General features: G+C 37.9%; 1 protein-coding gene across 12 annotated transcripts in view; it reads left to right on the top strand.

Annotated features, from left to right (window-relative positions):
• LOC105482130 (pleckstrin and Sec7 domain containing 3) overlaps positions 1-23,237 on the top strand; it is a 710,412-nt gene that overhangs the window by 603,337 nt on the left and 83,838 nt on the right. For all 12 annotated transcript variants that reach the window (XM_071068564.1, XM_011742086.3, XM_011742089.3 and 9 more), the window contains one exon: positions 7,953-8,146. In XM_071068564.1, the coding sequence (XP_070924665.1) occupies positions 7,953-8,146 (194 nt within the window). The remainder of the gene's footprint in view (positions 1-7,952; positions 8,147-23,237) is intronic.

Below are 23,237 nucleotides of genomic sequence, written 5' to 3' on the forward strand. Positions count from 1 at the left end.
AGCAGAGTGATGAGTGAAATGAAGTCAAGCCTCTGCTCTGTAATGCAAAGTGCAAGGCACCCGCAGAAAGTTATATTGAGAATGTGATTGGGACCTGAATGGCCACCAGACCTGCTGAGACTGCCAGCCTAACCGTATTACAGGCTGTGCAATCAGAACTAAAGGAGCAGAGGTGAACTCTGCCCCACTGGGTTTGCCACACAGTAAGGCAAAAGGGATAGAGTGCTTTGCCTGATGCTAATGAAGTAGTGGGGGCAAGTGTCAAGTTTCCCTTTTGAGACACTCAAAGGTGGGTCAGTGGGGCTAATTAGTTCTGCTTCCTAAATAGGAAAGAACAGGGGTTTATTCTGCCATCTTCCCTCCAGTCTTACTAATGTGTTAGTCCATTCTCATGCTGCTATAAAGAACTGCCCAAGACTGGGTAATTTATAAAGGAAAGAGGTTTAATTGACTCACAGTTCCACAGAGGTGGGAAGGCCTCAGGAAACTTACAGTCATGGCAGAATGGGAAGCAAACACGTCCTTCTTCACATGGTGGCAGGAAGGAGAATGAGAGCCGAGTTGAAAGGGAAGGGCCTTATAAAATCCTCAGATCTCAGGAGAACTTAATATCACGAGAATAGTCTGGGAGAAACTGCCCCCATGATTCAATTACCTCCCACTGGCCCCTCCCATGACACGTGGGGATTACAGGAACTACAATTCAAGATGAGATTTGGGTGACATGCCAAACCATGTCAGTTAACAATGTATGCAGTTTAGTTGCTGTGGAGGGTTTGCATGGTAAAACTTGGGGGTACCTGCTCTATTTCATAGGGGAGAGGCTTTTTTGTAGCATTTAGCCTAAACTTAATCGGGATAGGTTTCCATTTAGGGTCAGTGCTATAGAGACACACGGGATCTCCTGATCTTTTCTTGTGGTTATTTATTGGTCTATATCAACAGAGTTCTACAATCATGGAATACTAGAACTAGAATGGATTCAAGACTACAATCTGCTTCTGAGAGCTGTTTTTTGAAAGTGAATCGGGATTCCAGAGACCTCTCTACTCATCCTGGGCTCCCACTCCATGGACAGGCTTTGCATGGCTTGTATTTACTGACTTAGAGCAAGCTTCAAATTTTACATATGAGGAGGCCGAGATCTAGAGAGATGCTGCAGCTTATTCAGGATCACAGTGAAGTTTATGGAAGAGCAAGTACTGAGACACAGTTGTCCCAGTTTTTCTTCTCTAGGGCACACTCCCATCTGCAAAAGTGATAAAATTAATCTGAAGCTATGGTGAGGTAGCATCTAAGTATATCCATTTCCTTTGGCTGCCATAACAAAATGCCACAAATGGGCTTAAAAAACACAGATTTATTGTCTCATGGTTCTTGATCACTGAGATCAAGGTGAAAATAGGGTTGGTTCCTACTGAAGATCATGAGAGGGAGTCTCCTCCATGCCTCTCTCCTCGCCTGTGGTAGATTCAGGGTCTTCCTTCTGTATGTGTATATCTGTGTCCGGATGTCTCCCTTTAATAAGGACATCAGTATTGTTGGATAAGGGCCCACTCTAATGACCTCATTGTAATTTAATCATCTTATTTCCAAACAAGGTCACGTTCATACGTGCTGAAAGTTAGTACTTTAATTTCTCTTATGGGGACTGAATTAAACCCATAACACTAAGACTAGAGCAATAAAAGGGAAATGGGGCACAATGGTGCACTAGGAAGCTCCAGGCCCTTGTTTTCTTAGGGAAACATTCCATATAACAAGTAAGACTATCTGAAATAACTTCAAATGTGCTCTGAAAACCAAAGATGTACAGCAACCAGGCAAACCCTGAATTTAAAAAAAAAAAAAAAACAAAAAAAAACCACACATTTAAAACAGTAGGAAATTCCAAAACAATGTTACTTATCCTTGCCCAACTCCCTCCACAGCATGGTATAGCATAGTCCTAAAGAAGCAGCCCAATTATTTACTCCCTCTCTTGGGATGCAGGGAAGAGAGTGGGACTTGATTACAATATTCTGGCCTGTCTGTGGACTGCCCACGTGACTGGTTTCTATTTTGCCTAAAGTAGGGATCTAAGAGGGGATGGTGGCATATTTTGGATCTCAGACTGGCATAAGCCACAGAAGGCAGTGGTCGATGCCATGGCACCTGATGCTGTACTTTCCCTATTGTATGTTCTTGGAACCTTTCCCAGAAATCCAGTTGATCATAGCTACTTGGGATTTTTTCTTGCCTTTCTGTTTTTAATACCAATATCATGCTGTTTTGATTATAGTAGCTTTATATTTTGCAGTCAAAAAGTGATGCCTCCAGCCTTGATTTTTTGCTCAAGATTGCTTTGGCTGTTTGGAGTAGTTTCTAGTTTCCTACAAATTTTAGTATTTTTTTCTATCCCTATAAAAAAAGACATTGGAATTTGGTTAGTAGGTATATTTTAACAATATTAATTCTTCCAGTTCATTAACATGGGATTTTTTTTTTACATTTATTTGTGTCTTTTTCAATGTTTTATGGTTTTCAGTGTACAGTTCTTCACCTCCTTGCTTAAATTTATTCCTACTTTTTTTTTTAATGCTTTTGGAAGTGGGATTGTTTTCTTAATTCTTTGAGTAGTTAGGGTACAAAAATGCTACTCATTTTAGTGTGTCGATTTTATAATCTAAAACTTTACTGACTTTAGCAGTTCTAACAGTTGTTGGGGAGGGGTAGTTTTTACGGTTTTTCTATATATAAGATTATGCCAGCATCAGAGACAGTTTCACTTCCTTTTTTTTTTTCCTTGCCTAATTGCTCTGTCTGAAACTTCCAAAACTATGGTGAACAAAAGTGGTGAGACTGGGCATTCTTGTCTTGTTTTTGGTCTTAGAGGAAAAACATTCCATCTTTGACTGTTGAGTATGGTGTTAGCTGTGGACTGTAACAGTACTGTATTTTTTTTTTTTTTTCTTTTGAGACGGAGTCTTGCTCTGTCACCCAGACTGGAGTGCAGTGGTGCAATCTCGGCTCACTGCAACCTCCACCTCCTGGGTTCAAGCGATTCTCCCGCCTCAGCCTCCCAAGTAGCTGGGATTACAGGCACCCGCCACCACACCCACCTAATATTTGTATTTTTAGTAGAGATGGAGTTTCACCATTTTGGCCAAGCTGGTCTTGAACTCCTGCCCTCGTGATCCACCCATTCAGACTATAACAAAGGAGTATGTTTTCCACCTAAACCTTGTGATGAGAGTGAGAAAAAAAGAGCTGACCCATAACTTTGGAAACCAGTGTAAGACAAAAGAAATGTACACAAACACTGTACTCTAGGAGATAAATTCGTTCCTCACATGGGTATAGGCTAGCAATATTGGAACTCTTTTATATGTTTACTAGGATTGAACAAATCAATATATTGCAGATCATGAGAGCCAGGTTTCTCACTGTTGAAGATGTACAGATAAGCAAGTAGGGGAAGGCTGGAATGAACCTTGTGCTGGCTTCAGTTTGGTGGTGTTAATATGAATTAATTAGGATAGATGGATGGATACACAAATATAGATGTGTGTATATATATGAGTATACTTATATATACAGTCATACATCACTTCATAACAGTCATATGTTCTGAGAACTGTGTCATCAGGTGAATTTATCATTGTGTGAACATCATGTGTACTATATGGCATAGCTTATTGCTCCTAGGCTATAATCCTGTATAGCTTCTTACTGTGCAAATACTGTAGGCAGTTGTAACACAATGGTACTTGTATATCTAAACAGAAAATAAACAGTACCAAAAAAAATGAACAGTAACAAATATGGCATTACAGATTTTTTTTTTTAAATGGTAATCCTGTTTAGGGCACTTTACCGTGAATGGAGCTTGCAAAACAGGAAGTTGCTCTGACTGGTGAATGGATTTGAAAGCCTAGGACATTACTACACAGTACTGTAGACTTTATAAACACTGTAAGCTTAGGCTGCAGGAAATTTATTTTTAAAAACCTTTTCTTCAATTATAAATTAACTTTAGCATACTGTAACTTTTTTACTTCATAAACTTGTCATTTTAACTTTTTGACTTTTTGTAATAACAGCTTAAAACACATTATACAGCTGTACAAAAACATTTTCTTTATATCTTTATGTTTTCCTATTTTTGAAATTTTTGCCATTTTTACTTTTAAAAACTTTTTTTTGTTAAAAATTAGAACACATTGGATTTATAGGCCAAGAGTTCAAATAATAAAAATAATTAGAACACAAATATACACACTAGCTTAGGGTCACACAAGGTCAGGATCATCAGTATCACTGTCTTTCACCTCATGTATTGTTCCACTGGAGGGTCTTCAGGGGCAATAACAGGCATGAAGCTGTCATCTCCTATGATAACAAAGGCGCTTGTTTTTTGTTTGTTTTTAAGTTTTGGGATACATGTGCAGAACCTGCAGGTTTGTTACACAGGTATACATGTGCCACGGTGGCTTGCTGTACCTATCAACCTATCATCTAGGTTTTAAGCCTGCATGCATTAGGTATTTTTCCTAATGCTCTCCCTCCCCTTGCCCTCCACCGCCCCAGTGTTCCCCTCCCTGTGTCCAAATGTTCTCGTTGTTCAACTTTCACTTATGAGTGAGAACATGTGGTGTTTGGTTTACTGTTCTTGTGTTAGTTGACTGAGAATGATGATTTCCGGCTCCATCCATGTGCTTGCAAAGGAAAGGAACTCGTTCTTTTTTTATGACTGCATAGTATTTTATAGTGTATATGTGCCGCATTTTCTTTACCCAGTCTGTCATTGGTGGGCGTTTGGGTAGGTTCCAAGTCTTTGGTGTTGTAAATAGTGCAAAGCCTTCTTTTGGAACACCTCCTGAAAGACCTGCCCGAGGCTGTTTTACAGTTAACTTTTTTTTAATAAATAAGTGGGATACTCTAACACTGAAAAGCATAGTATAGTAAATACTAGACAATGGGATTTTTTGGATACATTATAATTTTACAGGAGCATATTGTATATTGTATGCTGTCCATCGTTGACCACACGTTGTTATATGATACTTGACTATATCTGCCTAGCTTTCTCTATTGAGAGGACCCCAAAGCAATGAGCACACCTAGCCCCTAGATTCGGTTTCTAAATACTCTTGTCCATTAAAAAGATCCAAGGCTCCTTGAAGAAGTGGTTGATTTCTGGGCCAGGACAAGGGAAATTTAAGATGAGCTTGGAGGCATTTTGTGGTACCTGAAAGTAAAGAAGTACATTAGAAGATGAGGCGTGTTCACAGGATGTGGGAGCACTCTTTATTATAACTCCCAATGGCCAAAGCTGGAAAAATTTAAGCAACAAATTAAATAACAATAGTATTTGTATTTGATTATAACCTAAAGAATAAAACAGATATCCATGTGTCCATACTTACAGAAGAATTTCAATTAATGAATGTAAAATATATGAGGGAACCATTAAAACACCATAAATAATAATTGTTACAAGATCCCCTAATTAATGTTAAAGTTAGTGAGTAAAGGAGAATCAGAATATTTGCATAGTTACAAGATATCTCCCCAAAAACACTTACAAAGTTAAATAGTAACTTTACTGTGGAGAAACCTGTGGGACACTACCTTACTCAAGTGAGCATGATTAATTATAACCAGTAATAAAACTTGTATCCCCTGGACCTAATGCACTGAGAAAGGTGTATCACCTGTATGGAATCTTTCCCACAAAATGCATAACCTCTATCCAGTCATGAGAAAACATAAGAAAAACCTAAACTGAGGATGTTCTACAAGATAACTGACCAATACTCTTCAAAGTGTCACGGTCATAAAGGACAGGGAGAGACTGAGGAGCTGTTACAGACTGGATGATGCTAAAGAGACCTCAGAATGCGCTGTGTGGTCATGGATAGGATCCTAGAATAGAAAACGTAAACTAATGGAATCCAAATAAAGCCGAGTTTAATTCATTGTATTAAACTCATGTTAATTTTTTAGTTTTGAAATTTTTTGCTATAGTTACTAATATATAAGATGTTAACATTAGGAGAAGCTTGGCATAGGGGAATTCTGTCCTTCACAAATCTGAAATGCTTTCAAAATGTAAAACATCAGTTTTTTCTCAGAGTCCAGTTTTATTTTCACATACCTCAAAACTGCTGATAAAATACCAATAGAGGGAACAAAAGGTTGTTTTTCTCTGATCACTATCATTATCAAACACTTCTGGTTTTGTGACATATTTAAAATATATTTTGGTTATTTGCAAACTATGAATCTGACAAAGATCTAATATTCAGCTTCTATAAGGAACTTAAAGAATTCAACAAGCAAAGAACCAAATAACTTCACTAAAAAAGTGGGCAAAGGACGTGAACAGATTCTTCTCAGAAAAAGATACACAAATGGCCAACAAACATATGAAAAAATGCTCATCAGTAATCATCAGAGAAATGTAAATCAAAACCACAGTGAGATACTATCACATACCAGTCATAATGGCTGTTATTAAAAAGGCAAAAAGAAAAAAAAGATGCCAGTGAGGCTGCAGAGAAGAGGGAACATTTAAACATCATTGGTGGGAATGTGAATTAGTTCAGCTACTATGGAAAGCAGTTTTTAAGTACCTTCCTAGGTACGTAAAAAAGAACTACCATTCAACCCAGCAATCCCATTACTGGTTGTATACCTAAAGAAAGATAAATCATTCCACCAGAAAGACACATGCACTCATAGGTTTATTGCAGCCCTATTTACAATAGCAAAATCATGGCATTAACCTAGGTGCCCTTCGATGGTGAATTGGATAGAGAAAATGTGGTACATAACACACCACGGAATACTCTGCATCCATAGAAAAAGAATGATATCTTGTCCTTTGCAGCAACATGGATGCAGTTGAAGACTATTATTCTAAGTGAATTAATACAGGAACAGAAAACCAAATACTATACCTTCTCAATTATAAGTGGAATCTAAACACTGAGTACACATGGACATAAAGATGGGAACAATAGATGCCAAGGACTATTTTTATGGTGGTTGAGAAAGTAGCAGCTATCACATGCGAAAGCACTGTGCGTGGCACCACCATTCTAATCCATAGTAGCTTTGTCTGGGGTCTTAATATTAGGGACTAGCATGGTTGTTTGGGAGATGTTGTTTACTGTTGTCCGTTGGGCTCACTCTAACACTTTTGCTGTTTTCCGTACACCTAGTTCTATGCTAGTCCCTGTAGAAATACGTAAGTCAACATCATGATTCCTGCCAATAAACTCCGATTTGTTTGAAAGAAGAGAAACATGAAAGCGTTGTAAAGGGTGAAAAGACCGGTGACTTTAGAGATTTTGTGATCATATCTTCACTGTCTCTTCATCACTAAATCTGTGGCCTTGTATATTTATTTAAACTCACTGAATCTATTTCCTTATCTGTAATAGAGGATATTAATATCAGTCTTACAAGATATTGCCATGAGCATAACACCTGGCACATAGAATACATTTAACAAATCGTGCCTGTCATTACCATGGTGGTGGTTGTAAAAAGTGATAGACCGGCCGGGCACGGTGGCTCACACCTGTAATCCCAGCACTTTGGGAGGCCGAGGCGGGCGGATCACGAGGTCAGAAGATCAAGACCATCCTGGCTAACACAGTGAAACCCCGTGTGCACTACAAAATACAAAAAAAAACTAGCCGGGCGAGGTGGCGGGCGCCTGTAGTCCCAGCTACTCGGGAGGCTGAGGCAGAAGAAGGGCGTAAACCCGGGAGGCGGAGCTTGCAGTGAGCTGAGATCGCACCTCTGCACTCCAGCCTGGGCGACAGAGCGAGCCTCCTTCTCAAAAAAAAAAAAAAGTGATAGACCATTGGAATACAACGTAGTTTTTTACAGTAAGTAACTTTTTTCTTTGAATATTATGGTACGTGTTTCACTCAGTCTTTGTGCTTTCTCCCTTTTAGAGATGATGAAGAGAAAAAAAAGTCTCCTTCAGAAAGTACTGAGGAGAAAGCTAATGGAACACATCCAAAGACCATCAGTCGTATTGGAAGTACTACTAACCCGTTTTTGGACATTCCTCATGATCCAAATGCTGCTGTGTACAAAAGTGGATTCTTGGCTCGGAAGATTCATGCAGATATGGATGGAAAGAAGAGTAAGTATCATGTGTTGTCATTTTCTGTTTCATTTATTTCATCTTTATGCTCAAAGTGAATTTATCTGAAAGTCAAGGATGAAAAAAATGTTTGTCTATTAGACATATTCTTGAAATTTGATATAGCCTCTAACCCTAAATTAAAAATCCAATGTGGCACCTGCTCTTCTCTAAACAGAATTATAGAACTTTAGAAATGGGAAACTTCTTACAATTTATTCATTCTCTATCCTTTCATTTATTTAGTCATGGTTTCAACAAATGATACTGACTATCTGCCGTGCCAGGCACCAGAAATACAGTGGTGAGCAAGAGGGACAAGTTTTCTGTCTCCATGAAGTTTACATTTCTGGTGGTTGAGGGAAAGGTTGAATTTGCAATGCATAGAAAAATTAATGGTGTAAGGTCCCAGAGACAAGGGATGGAGGGAGAGAATTCGTATCCAGTGCATATGTGGAATGACTGGCCTTTGAGAAGGTGGACAAGTGAGATGTAGGAGAGCATAGTATAATTAGCTTTGGGAAATTGAAGGAGCCCAATTGGATGGGTTCTGATATCTCTATGAAGTATGAGGCATGATTATCTTGATAAATGATGGTGTTTGGAATTTGAGAGGAATGGAGCATGCTTATATAGTTAGAATAATCTTTGCAGAGTGACAGCAATTTTATATACTTGAACAGAGTAAGATAAGGTGACATGTTTGCTCAGAATTATCTTTGGGGTGAAAAGATGGATAGTACCACTGCTTCTATCTGTGGCTGGATCCTTTTTCTTAATGTGTTAGCATGTTCTATTAGCTTACAGTGGAGAGAAACATTGCAGTGGAGTGGCTTTGACATGGACTTAGCAATGCTGAACAAATTTCTTAATGTTCCCAAGTTCTTTAAGACTACATCCACCATATCTTCTGGGCACCTTATATACTGGGTTACTAGACTACTTAATTTTATCTCACAACATCATGTCAGAGTTCATACAGGTGTAAGTGACAGCAAGTCAATCCATCTTAGAAAAAGGGCACACCTGAAGATGGATTGTCACCCGGACGTACTCTCCACTTCTGTCTCTGCGTGATTTTTTGTGTCAGCATTATTCTTTGGAATGAGGTCCTTTATACATGGTTATTAGCAGCGCTATAGATCGTGTGTTTAATTTTGACACCAAAGAGGATTCTTCTTCTTCCCTAACTTCTAATGTAGTCTGGTCTAGGACAGGATTCTGACTTGTATCACTGAGAGGTTGGAATATTATGATTGTCAGCCCCCACTCGCATGCAATGGGAAGAGGAATGAGATACTGGTCTCACAGAACAGGAGTTGTTGGCACACAAAGCAGTAGATATCCATTTCTTTCTTTCCAATGTGCACACACACCCTTCTTCATACATTGAATAATGCGTTTGCCAAACATTGCAATTTTCCTTTTACAACCACAAATATACCATCTCTCTGTAACATGCCTGTCCAGCTGCGGCTTCTGTCTCCAAGGCTAAGATTTGTTGATTGTGTTCATTCCCCTCAGTCGGGTATGGATGGCACTTAAATCTATAGGCTAAGTGAAAAATATGAAAATCCAGTTGTCCGTTAATATCTGTGGAGGATTGATTCCAGGGCCTCTCACAGGTACCAAAATCCAAGGACACTCAAGTCCCTGATGTAAAATGGCATAGTATTTGCATGTAACTGATGCATATCCTCCCATATACTTTAAACTATGTCTGGATTACTTATAATATCTAATACTGTGTAAATAGTTGTTATGTTGTATTCTTTGGGGAATAATGACAAGGAAGAAAGTCTGTACATATTCCATATAGACACAGTTTTGGGGGGAATATTTTCCATCCACTGTTGGTTGAATCCACAGATGCGGAATCCACAGATGCGGAACCCACAGATACGGAGAGTTGACTGTATCTGACGTACCTCACATAAAGTACTAGAGAAAAAGAAAGAATAATTTCAATTCAAGAAAAGACAAAAAGGGGAAGTATAACAACTGTCACTTATTTAGAGTGTTTACTACATGCTGCTAGACAGAGATAGCAAAGTTAACCCATGCGAGCATCTTTTCATTGACTCATTTCCTAGCAATGGATTGACTTAATTGGTTAGTGTATTCCAGAGTCCCCAGATTCTACTGATGAAATTTTCCTTGTCCACTGTTTTCCTGGACCGAGTGGCCCAGGAAACCTCCTCTACTGGAGGATTCTCCTGGTGGAAGCTCTTCTCCCTCAGCAGCCTAGTACATGTGAATATAGATAAAGAACCTGAGGATTGCTTAGCAGTTGAGACATCACAGACACCTTGTACCAGACCAGAAGTTTTCCTGCCAGTATATCTCCTTTGAAGCCTTAGTTAACTGTCTTGAGAATTTCTGGTTGGTCAAGTCAGTTGTAAGTGTCATAGGGCTTTTGTCTTTGTAGCAAGTTAGGAAGTTCTTCCTGTTTTCCAAAGGAACCTGCCTCAGCTTGTTTCTATCTCTATTCCTGCCTAAGAACAAAAGGGAAAATGTATGGATAGGTTAAGATGTGCCCATCTCCAGGCTTCTTTCCTGTCAATTGCTTTATCACTGGAGGACTTTTAACCTGTTTTTCATGGGGCTATCAGGAGGAGCCTGGAAGTTTCAGCTGACTTTAATTCCTCAGGCTTTTCCTGGATTTCCCTATTTCAATTTCCCATGGTTTCCAGATCACATTAATATTAGCAGATAATTCAACCTTACAATATGGAGTGTGCATGACTTCTAATAGTTTGCAGAAACTAAAATTCATCAATTTAGAGTATATAGTTTGAGTTTTGAAAACTGTATACGGTTATATAACCATCAACACAATTAAGATAAATAACATTTCCTTTACCCAAAATAGTTTAATTATACTTTTTGCAGTAATTGCTTCTCCTCTTACTCCCATCCTATGACAATTATGACAGACAATTATCTGTCTTTGGGTCCTATACTTTTGCCTTTTCTAAAACTGCAATAAATGGAATCATAGGACTGCTTTGTGTCTGGCTTCATTCACTTAGTGTTATTCTTTGCAGATTCATGTATAGTGTTAGGTGTTGTGTGAATTAATAATTAATAGTTTCTCTCTTCTTATTGCTTAATAAGTATTCCATTATTTGGATATTCCATAGTGTATTGATTTACCAGCTGAGCATTTGGGTTGTTTCCAGTTTTGAGCTATTATAAATAAAACCCCTGTGTACATTCACATATAAGCTTTTGCATGTACATATGATTTCATCTTTTTAGAAGTTACCTAGGAGTAAAAGAGTAAGATTGCTGCACCATATGCTAAATGTATCTTTATAAGAAATTTCTAAAGTTTCTATGTCGCTTTGCATCCCTTATACCTATATATATATTATGTCTTCCTGATGATTTGACACCTTTGTCATGAAGTGACATTCCACATCCCTGGTTATATTCCTTATTTTGGAGTCTACTTTGTCTAACATTAATATAGCCACTTTAGTTTCCTTTTAGTTTCTACATGCTATACACATTTTGTTTCTATCTTTTTATTGTTAATTTATAACTGTGTCTCTAAAATTGCTTTCTATTATATGGAATATTGGTGGGCCTTGCTTTTTATTCTAAATCACAATATCTGTCTTTTAATTAGAGTACCTATACCATTTACATTCATAGTAGTTATTGGTATAGTTGACTTTAAACCTGCCATCTTACTGTTGGTTTCTTATTTATTCCATCTGTTATTTTCCTTTCTTGTGTAGGATTATTTTTTGTGTGTGGTTCTGTTTTTTGTCACTGTTGGCCTATTTGCTATACTTCTTTAATTATTTTAGTATTTGCTGCAAGGTTTACAGTATACATCTTTAACCTGTCACAGCTCACCTTCAAATTGTACTGCTTCATTGATAGTTTGAGACCCTTATAGCAGGTTAATTCCCCTTATCTCTTCCTAGCCTTTGTGATGTTGTCCTGTATTTTAATTCTATGTTCTAAAACTTAAAGTAGTTCATTGTTAATATTTTTGCTCTAAGGAGAAACCTCTTTTTACTTTTACCCCCACATACCTGCTGTCAGGAATTTTTCTCGTGTTTTATCAGTGTGAAAATATCTTTATTTTCACCTTAATTTTAGGAATTTATATTTACTGGGTATAGAATTCCTTGGCAAGTTGTTTTTCCTTTCAATACTTAAAGATGATGTTTCATTTTTCCCTGCCCTGCAGGATTTCAGACAAAAAAGTCTGCTATCATCCTCATCTTTATTCCTCTGTATCCAAGATGGCTTTTTCTGCTACTACGAATGCTTTCAAGGTTTTTCTATCTCTGGTTTTCATTGATTTTATTATGTGATGCCTTAGTGTGATTTTCTTTAGTTTTCCTTATTTGGTGTTTGTTGGGGTTCTCGCCTTCATAGGTTCGTATTTTTTTCAGCCATTATTTCTTAAAGTACCCACTCCTGTTAGGGGATTTGGTTTCTCTATGATACTCAGTGCTATCTCAAGGGTTTACTGAAGCTTTTTCCAATATTTTTAACTCTTTGTCCTTTCAGTACTCTATTTTGATAATTTCTATTCTTCATTTACTTCGTTTTTCATTTCATAAACAGCATGTTTATCTTTGAAGTTCAACATGGGTCTATTTTATATCTTACATTTCTCTCCTTACCAGGTTGTTGTTTTTCTTCATGTCCTTGAATATATTTATTCTGTTTATAATTGCTTTTTTAAGGTTCTTCTCTTTGATTCCCTTCTTTTCTGTCATTTCTGGAACTGTTGCATTATTTTTTTTTCCTTTTTCTTTGCTTTCCTTGTGATTTTTATTTGAGTGCCAGCCATTGTGAATTTTCCATCTTTCAGGTGCTAATTTTAGTTGTATTCATTTAAAAAAAAAAAAAAAAATTGAATTTTCTCCTGGTGTGCAGGTAAGTAACTTGTAGATTAACTGAATTCTTTAGAGGCGTACCTTTACCCTTTGTTCTGGTGGATCCAGAGCAGTCTTTATTCTGGGACTTGTTTATTTCCATTAATAAGGCATTCTTATTCTTCTTCATCCTCTTTCCAATGCGCCATATATTACAAAGTCTGTCCACTCTGGCTTAAGAAAACATAAACTCTTCTTATCCCTGTGTGAACTCTTGAAACTGTTCATCCCACAACTTTATTTTCCCCATGCCTTGAGTTATTTCCTTTCACTTGTGCTAAGATTGATGCTACAGCCAAGATCAGAGTATCCTCTGCAGGTCTTCAGAGCTATCTGTTTTTGTAATTCTTCCCTCTCTTTTATGCGGCTCTACAAATTCTAGCCCTCTCAACATCACTGAACTCCTTTCTTATCTCCTCAACTCAGCATGACTCGCAGGCTCTGTTTAGGTACCCTCTTCCACCATTGGAAGCGAGACGCTTTCTCTAAGCAGCAAGCCATTCTTAACTCATTTGTTTCTTTCTCTTCAGAATTATAATCCAGTGTTTTCTGTTTTGAAATTTCTAAAAACTTTTGTTTTATATACATACATAGACTTTTTAAAGTTATTATAGTAGGGCAGTTTCTATAGCAGTTACTGTTTCATGGGCATAAGCAGAACTAAGCTGATTTATGATCCCTTTTGTTAAAAAATGTCTTTCCAGTTGCTTCCTGCTTTAAGACCTACTATTTACTGAACTACGAAATTAATAAGGAATTCTAAGCATTCAAGTAAAAACAAACTGTTTAGTTATATATTTGGAGATGTAGAAAAGCTTTTGTTTCCTTCCCATCTAATCCTGTCCCCCGACAACCTCATTTGTTGAATTTTCAGTCATGTCTGATTGAACAGGTTTATCTAAATGTTTGGCTGCTGCTCCTGCTTGGAAACCTACTAGAATGCCTCAGTTGTTTCTGAATGTTTCTGCCTTCTTCTTTTGAGAGATGGTCACTATAAACAAATTAGAAAAATGTTTTATAGTAAGGACTTATATAATGTGCTATGAAACACATCACTTTTTATTTACATTACATAGGAAAAAAAATGAAAATAACAGTGTAGCTTTCCTGGAATAGGAGCTTCAAATAATTCTGAGAATCCTACATGCTGCTTTTTGGACACAAAAAGTAGTACTTATTTTCTAAATACTTATTTTGATTAAGCATGTTCACTATAGCTAGAGCTATATTACGTTTTTACATGTATGTAAACATGGCCAGGTGCTCTGATGACAAATACTACAAAAAGTGTTTTATAAGTGAAGATTTGAATCAAAGCTGTATGGAAAGGTTATTTTCTCTTACATGCTGATAAACTTCTCTCAAATGGACCATTTATTTCACTCGAGATTTGGTGTCTTTTTTTTAATCAACTTGAAAGATTCAGTTTGTCAGACTGCATCCTTATTTTTAAACCTTGGAGGTTTTCTTCATCTTTTTGCCTTTTAAAGTTATGCTCAGTTCAGAAATTCTGCCTCCAGGAGACAAATTGTTGTACCTCTCTGAGAAGTATATATTTTTACCAAGACCTATTAAATCTGACATTAAGGGAAAGCTTTGAAAAGTCAAATTTGGAAAACAAAATGCATCTTCTGAGTTTTATCAGATAGAATAAAAAACAATATTCAGTATAAGCTCCTAGTTTTCTCAATCTGATGTAACATACTTGTGGAAATCAAGAAAGAAACTGGAAACAACGTAACCAAAATATAAATGATGTACACGATAATAATAGTGATAATTCAATGATTGCTAAATATTAGAGCTTTATCCTAAGCATTTAATGCATTAATACATTTAATCTTGGTCCTACAAAGCAGATATTATTATTATCCCCATTTTATAAAGACCCTGATCTTAAGCATCTTAACCAAGGATATAGCAAAGAATAACAGTGTATCTGGTGGAACAAAAATCTGATTATACCAAACTAATAGTAGCATATTGTTAAAAGCAATTCCGATGAGAACATATGTTTACAAAATGTTTAAATTCTGCATTTTTTGTGTGGTTGGGACAGTCTGTCGCTGTGTAGCATGTACTTCGATAACTAGAGGTCTCAAGCTAGGGACAGTGAAGCCTGAACATTTGTTTTACTTGGCCAACACAGTGCTGTTTAAACATTAAATTGCATGGATATAGGCATTTTCTGGTTGACCATAGTTTTCACAGCTCCCTGTAGCCTTATACCAAACCTCCTCCTACATTAATTAAGGGGGAGAAGTACAGAAGGGCCATGATGACATTTTCCCAGATAACAATACACAGATAGGATGATGGGTTGGAAAAGAGAACCCAGAAGCAGCTGTCTCCAGTGCTTATAAAAATTTGATGGATGATATATAAAGTACGTCAGATAATTGGAAGCAAAAATGCTTCCATAATTTACATTGAGAAGTGTGTGTGTGTGTATGTATTCCCCACCTCAGTTCTAACACAAAAACCAGTTTCACGTAGATTAAAGATAAAAATTTGAGAAACAAGGTTCTCAGATTTTTAGAAGAACATGTGGGACAATAACTTCGTGCCCTTTAGGTAGAAAGTAGATTCTTAAGATTTACAAAAGCAGCTGGGTACAGTGGCTCATAGCTGTAATCCCAATACTTCGGGAATCCAAGACAGGAGGATCACTTGAGCCCAGGAATTCAAGACCAGCCTGGGCAACATAGCAAGACCTCGTCTCTACATAAATATATGCATCCATATATATATACATATTCTCAAAAACAGTAGAAGAAAATATTGATACTTAAAATTACACCGAAAGTAATGACTTTATATTAAAATTATATTTAAAAACAAAAGACAATTCATGGATTAAGAGAAGATACTTGTAGCATATTACTAATAAAGGATTAGGATTCTTGGTAATATTTATAAAGAAATTTTAATTAGAAAAAAGACAACTTAGTAGAAAAATGGGCAAAACTGAATAGGCCATGCTGCGAAAACGAAACTCAGAAGATCAATACATATATGAAGACATTTTCAACCTTATTGATAATTAAGGATATTCATTAAACATATAGTAAAATGTCATTTCACATGTTACCTTGACCAAAATTAAAGGTACCAAATGTTGGCAAGGATTTGGAGCAATGGGCCTCTTCTACACTGCGAAAGTATTAGTGGTATCATTTGTACTTTGGAAAGCAGTTGGCAATAATAAAGTTGGAAATGTTTATTCTTATACCTCAGTTAATTAGTCGTAAGTGTGTATATACCTACAGAAACTCTTAGTTTTACAGAAGTCATGTTTATAGCAACTTTGTAATAGCTCAAAATTTAAAAACTTCAATGTCCATTAATAAGTGATTGAATGGGTTTTGTATGTCCATATGATTGAAAAGGAAGGAACTAGAGTTCCCCGTATCAACCATGGAAGAATCTCACCAGTGGTAATGTTGAATGAAAAAAAGCAGCTTGCAGAAGAATCTGCATATAAGATAACATTTGAAAGCATGCAAACCACTACTATTTTTAGTAAGAATGCATTCATATATTGAAATTATTAAACAAAGAATGGTTGTTACTTCTGGAAAGGAGAATAGCAGGCAGTCAGTGACGGGTACTCAGTGGTTTCACTATATTGATAATATATATTTTTTACATTTGGCGGTATAGTATATGTATACCTACTGTATTACTCTTCATAACCTTTTGAAGTCTTACATGTTTTACATTTTTTTCTTTCTCTTTTTCTTTCTTTTTTTTGAGATGGAGTCTCACTCAGTAACCCAGGCTGGAGTACAGTGGTACATGCAGTCATAGCTCACTGCAGCCTCAGACATCTGGGCTCAGGCAGTCTTCCTACCTCAGCTACCCAAGTAGCTGGGACTACAGGCATATACCACCATGCCCAGCTAATTTTTTTTTTCCTTTTTCTTTCTTGTTGTTTTTTTTTTTTTTTTTTTTTTTTTGTGGAGACAAGGTCTCACTATATTGCCCAGACTGGTCTTGAACTCTTGGCTTCAAACAGTCCTCCTGCCTTGGCTTCCCAGAATGCTGGGATTACAGGCATACGCCACTGCTCCTGGCCTATAAATAAAATTTTTAAAAATAGAACATCTGATTGCATGGAAAATTTGGAAACATATAAGGATGTTTTTCTTAAAATCTGCACAGGAAAAATTACAGTTAGAAAACTCAATAAACAAAAATTAGTAGTGAGAGAAAACGTTGACCAGACACAGTGACGCATGCCTGTAATCCCAGTACTTTGGAAGGCCAAGGCAGGAGGACCGTTTGAGCCCAGAAGTTTGAGACCAGCCTGGACCATATGGTTTTAGCCATCTCTACAAAAAAATGTTTTGAATGAAAATTGAAAACAAAAAATGTCTTCGTGATTGCCATCATTATAGCATAATTAATAATTTAAAATCTTACCATAATAATAGAATTTTGGTTATTACATTTAGACATGTGAAAGATTTAATTGTGGCACACATTAAAATATGAATATTGTGCAACTTGATCCCCTAAGAGTACAGATGATAGAAGGTGGGAGGTCAAACTGGATAGAACTAAGAGGGAACAGGGAGAGAGATCTGTTAAGCTCCTTGTACAGAGAGGAAGTTAGAAGATGCTGCCTGTACTGGGGAAAGAAGAAATAATGTCAGAATAATGTCAGTTATTATTCGTCAAATAAGTACATAAGAAAGTGACAACTATGTGAGATGAAAGGTATGTCAATTAGTTTCATCGTGGTAATTATTTCACAATTCATTTATAAAAACATCGAATTGTACACTTATGTACAATTTTTATTTGTCAATAACACCTTACTAAAGCTGGGGAAAAAATTTTTCACTAAAACAATAATAATATTATGCTCCGTAAAGCTACACAGGTAATCAATACAGATACAAATAAAAGCTATGTAAGTATATTGGGAAGATGGAATGGCATAGTTAAGTTTGTTAAATTCTCATCTAGCACAGCACAAAACTGAGAGTGTGTTTACAACCTATTATGACACAGTGGTAGAAGCACATTGTTTAGGGATATAATGACACTTAACGACTGCGAGAAGTAATTTGTTTCAAAAGGATTTTTGGAAAATGGGAACAGAGGAGCTGAGAAGAAATGAATCAAAAGAGGCTAACTGTGTGGACGTATCACTTTAATAATTTTAAAATATTTTAATCACATTTTTCTATAGATTCTTTAGTCATTGTACAGCCCTGGGATTAGTTCTGAATTTGAAATATTAAAATAATTCATCGCTTTTTAAGGAGGTGAGAACTATGTGTGGTTCATCTTTTCAGTCTCGTTAATACTGTGGATTTAAAGAGTGGTGTGGAGCACGTTGACAAGGTTGGAGAGGTTCACTCACTTTAGAGGTATTTACACATCTGCCTGTCATCAAAAGTTTAGAAAATTTAGTCCTACATGTCAAATTTGAGAAAGTAGATGCTATTCTGAGTCATCCATACTGAAAATAGTTTATAATGGTAATGCAGGCAGAATTCTTTGCTATTGTATAACATTGGGAACAGCGACACTATAATTAAGAGATAATGAAAGTGAAATTTTTTTTTCCCAAAAGACAGTTGTCTCCTTCTGTTAGAGAAAGACTCTTTAAGTACAGGCAAAGCCAAGCAATTATTTTAAAACTAGGCTAAGGTTTTCCCTTCCCTTGGCATTTGGCTGTTCTCTGGCAGCAGGATGTGTAACGGAGCAGTTTAAGTTGTTAATACAAGGCCGAACAGCAGCACTGTGAGGGCAGCCATGTGGACGCACAGGAGCACCTTGTCACGTGACACCCTAGATTTAATGGAATATTGGCTGTTTTAGATAGGAAATACCCCATTCACAATTCAAAATTTACACTAACAGTTTAAGTTCTAGGTTTTTACATTCCATAATGATGGCTCATGTCTTTAAAATCCATGCTTTCTGGCAATAAAGTTGGTTGAAATAGGTCCTCCCACATCTTTCTCATCAGGAGCAATACTCTTTTTTCTGAGATGGTGTCTCACTCTGTTGCCCAGGCTGCAGTGCAGTGGCGCAATCTCAGCTCACTGCAACTTCTGTCTCCTGGGTTCAAGCAGTTCTCCTACTGCAGCCGCCAGAGTAGCAGGGACTACAGGTGTGTGCCACCACGCCCGGCTCATTTTTGTATTTTTAGTAGATACGGGGTTTTGCTGTGTTGGCCAGGTGGGTCTCAAACTTCTGACCTCAGCTGATCTGCCCATCTCAGCCTCCCAAAGTGCTGGGATTGCAGGTGTGAGCCACCGCGCCCAAGAAGCAATACTCTTGACTAGGAGCAATGGAATATAAACTGCCAATCTTACAGCACTAAAAAATCTGTGTTCAGAATTTCTGAAGTATTTTTTCTGAAAGAGGAATGTGCAGTTTTCTCTGTGCCTGTGACTTTAAGACGTTTTTCTATTTTCACTGCTGACTCATTCTGTTTACCATTTCGGTTTAATTAACATTTAGGAGAATGAAGAAAATCATTCTTGCATCCCTGTTATGGTAATTTAATGCAGTGTGTCAAATTCTTCAATAATCTGATGAAAATTTGAAATTAAAAATACCATACTAGTTTCCTAAAGGAATGAATCATGGGGATAAGAACGTATATGCAAAAGGTGTTATCACTAATGTTAATGGAAATATCAAACTCTGCAAAATGTTTTCTCTTTTTTTGTTTTGTTGAGACAGGGCCTTGCTCTGTCACCCAGGCTGTAGTGCAGTGGTGTGATCTGGGCTTACTGCAACCTTTGCCTCCCAGGCTCAAGCATTCCCCCCCACTCCAGCCTCCTGACTAGCTGGGACCACAGGAATGTGCCATCACACCCCACTAATTTTTTTATTTTTTATAGAGATAGGATTGCGCCATGTTGCCCAGGCCGACCTCAAACTACTGGGCTCAAGTGATCCACCCGACTTGGCCTCCCAAAATGCTGGGATTATAGCGGTGAGCCACCATGCCTGGCCCTCCAAACTCCGTAAAATATCTTAGAGGTTTATTCTGAGCCAGTGTGAATGACCACAGCCTAGGAAAAAAAAAAAAAACACAAACCCAAGAACCCTTGAGTAAGTGGTCCTGAGACAGTCAGGTTACAGTTTGGTTTTATACATTTTAGGCAGACAAGTTACAGGTAAAGACATGAATCAGTACATGAAAGGTATCCATTGGTTCAGCCCCAAAAGGTGGGCATCTTGAAATGGGGGTTAGAAGTCATAGGTGGGTTTTAGGGATGGTTAATTGGTTGAGAGAGTTAAGCTGTTGTCTGAAGACTTGAAGAATAGGAATGCTTGACTTGAGGCTGTGGGAGCCATGGCCCTTGACCCTTGTAACGTAGAAGAAGCCTCACGGGTGGCAGCCCTCAGAGAAACAGACTATAAATGTCTCTTTTCAGACTTTTGAGGTGTTGGGCTCTCAGCTAATCTCTCCTACGTCTGGGAAAGGCCTAGAAAGGGAAGGCCTGGCTGCATTAATGGTGATTCTCCAAAGGTGTAAATTTCCCCCACAAAGGATGGCTTTGGAGGGCCATTTCAAAATAGGTCAAAGAAATTTATTTTGGGGTAAAATATTTTGATTTCTTTCAGGGTCTGCTATCTGTCATGTGATGCTATACCAGAGTCAGGTTGGCAAGTAAGCCACATTATACCAGGTTAATACAAATCCATTTAATAAAATTTTATGGTTAGGGTGTGACTTCACCCTTGCCTCACATGGCCACATGGCCTTAGGTCTTTTTTTTTTTTTTTTTTTTTTTTTGGAGATGAAGTTTCACTCTTGTTGCCCAGGCTGGAGTGTAGTGGCACTGGCTCACTGTCTTGGCTCACACTCACACTCACAGAGTGTCTTGGCTCACTGCGACCTGTGCCCCCCAGGTTTAAGCGATTCTCCTGCCTCAGCCTCCCAAGTAGCTGGGATTACAGGCATGCGCCACCACACCTGGCTAATTTTGTATTTTTAGTAGAGACGGGTCAGACCATGTTGGTCAGGCCGGTCTCAAACTCCTTACCTCAGGTGATGCACCCACCTCGGCCTCCCAAAATGCTGGGATTACAGGCATGAGCCACCATACCCCGATGGCCTTAGGTCTTCTTTCTAATCTGGTATCTTATTGCCACACAGTCTGTTTTGATCAGTCTTATGATCTCCATTTTAACCTTAATGCTGGTCAGTTTGGCCAGCTGAACTTGAAAAGGAAGTGGATATGAGGAGGTGCATCTGACCTCCCGTCCCATCATGGCAGGAATTCAGTTTTTTAGGTTTCTTTTGGCCAAGAAGGGGTCCATTCAGTTTGTTGGAGGGCTTAGGATTTTTTGTTTCTTTACACTACATAGACCTAAGAATTTGAGCTTTGAAACAAGATAGGTCATTATTTTTTAAAAAAACACTTTGAGCTCAAGCAGTATGCCAGTAATATTCTTGCTGAGGAGGAGTGGAGATAGAGGATATGCCTGAATAGTTGTTACTCAGCTGAGAACCGAATTACAAAAGGAAGGTCCGTGATATCTTTGGACACAAAGGTCATGGATAAGCGTATTCCACCGCAGCCTGAGCGACACAGTAGGACCCCGTCTCTACAAAGTAAAAGAATAGAAAGTTAGCCAAACGTGGTAGCATATGCCTCTAGACCCAGCTACTTGGAGGGTTAAAGTGGAAGGATTGCTTGAGCCCAGGAGGTTAAGTCTGCAGTGAGCCATGATTGCACCACTGTACTCTGTCTTACCAGAAAAGAAAAGAACATTCCATGAGAGAAAAAAAAAATGCAAAAACCTTAAGGTGAGAGCAATCAAATGTGGCGAATACCTGTTGTAGTGTGTAGCACACTGCCTGGTACATAGAAGGAACCCAGTTGTTATTTTAGTTACAAAATAACATCATTTTAGAAACAGTTTAATAGCCAATAAAATGTTTAATAAGTAAAATAAGATAAATACAGCAATACAGTTTCATCATTCGCAGTCATTTTTTTGTTGACCAAAAAAAAAAAGCCAGACTCTCTAAAATATTTGAAGAGGCTTATTCTGAGCCAGATACAAGTGACCATGGCCCAAGACGTAGCCTCAGGATGACCTGAGAACATGTGCCCAAGGTGGGTGGGTTATAACCTGTCTGTACACATTTTTGGGAGAGCAGAGTTACAGGCAAAGACATAAATCAACACATACAAGGCATACGTTGGTTTAGCGTGGAAAGGCAGGACACCTGAAAGGGGGCGCTTCCAGGTCATAGATGAATTCAAAGATTTCCTGATCGTCAGTTGGTTGAAAGAGTTAAGCTTTACCTGAAGAGTTATAGTCAGCCTAAATAAGTATTTGAGTTAAGTTGAGGGGGTGGTGGGAAGGAAGCTAAGGTTCTTGTTATATAGATGAAGTCTCTAAATAATAGACTTCAGAGAGAATAGATGTCAAATGTCTCTTATTGGACCTTAAAAGATGTCAGACTTTCCAGAAAAGATTTAGCAAGGGAGGGAGATTCTCTATCAAATGCAGATTCCCCCACTAGAGACAGCTTTGCAGAACCATTTCAAAATATGTCAAAGAAAATGCATTTTGGGGTGAAATACTTTGATTTCCCTTAGGACCTGCTATCTATCATGTGATGCTATATTAGAGTCAGGTTGAAATTGGTATCTTATTGCTACTAAGAGTCTGTTTTGTCAGTCTAAGGATCCCAATTTTAATGTTAGTGCTGGTCAGTTGTGCCTAAACTCCAAAGGGAGGAGGGCGTAATGAGGCATGTCCAACACCTCCTTTCTGTCATGTCCTAAACTGGTTTTTCAAGTTCCTTTGGAATCCCCTTCACCAAGAATGGGGTTCATTCAGGCAGTTTGGGGATTAGAATTTTATTATAGGCTTACAACATATGATACATAAGTAGAAGAGGTTTTTTGTTTGTTTTTGAGACAGAGTTTTGCTCTTGTCACCCAGGCTGGAGTGCAATGATGTGATCTTGGCTCACTGCAAACTCTACCTGCCAGGTTCAAGTGATTCACCTTCCTCAACCTCCCAAGTAGCTGGGATTATAGGCATGCACCATCACGACCAGCTAGTTTTGGAATTTTTAGTAGAGGTAGGGTTTCACCATGTTGGCCAGGTTGGTTTCGAATCCCTGACCTCAGGTGATTCACCCACCTCAGCCTCCCAAAGTGCTGGGATTACAGGTGTGAGCGACCATG

This window comes from Macaca nemestrina, chromosome 8, assembly GCF_043159975.1.
Source record: "Macaca nemestrina isolate mMacNem1 chromosome 8, mMacNem.hap1, whole genome shotgun sequence".
Lineage (NCBI taxonomy): Eukaryota > Metazoa > Chordata > Mammalia > Primates > Cercopithecidae > Macaca > Macaca nemestrina.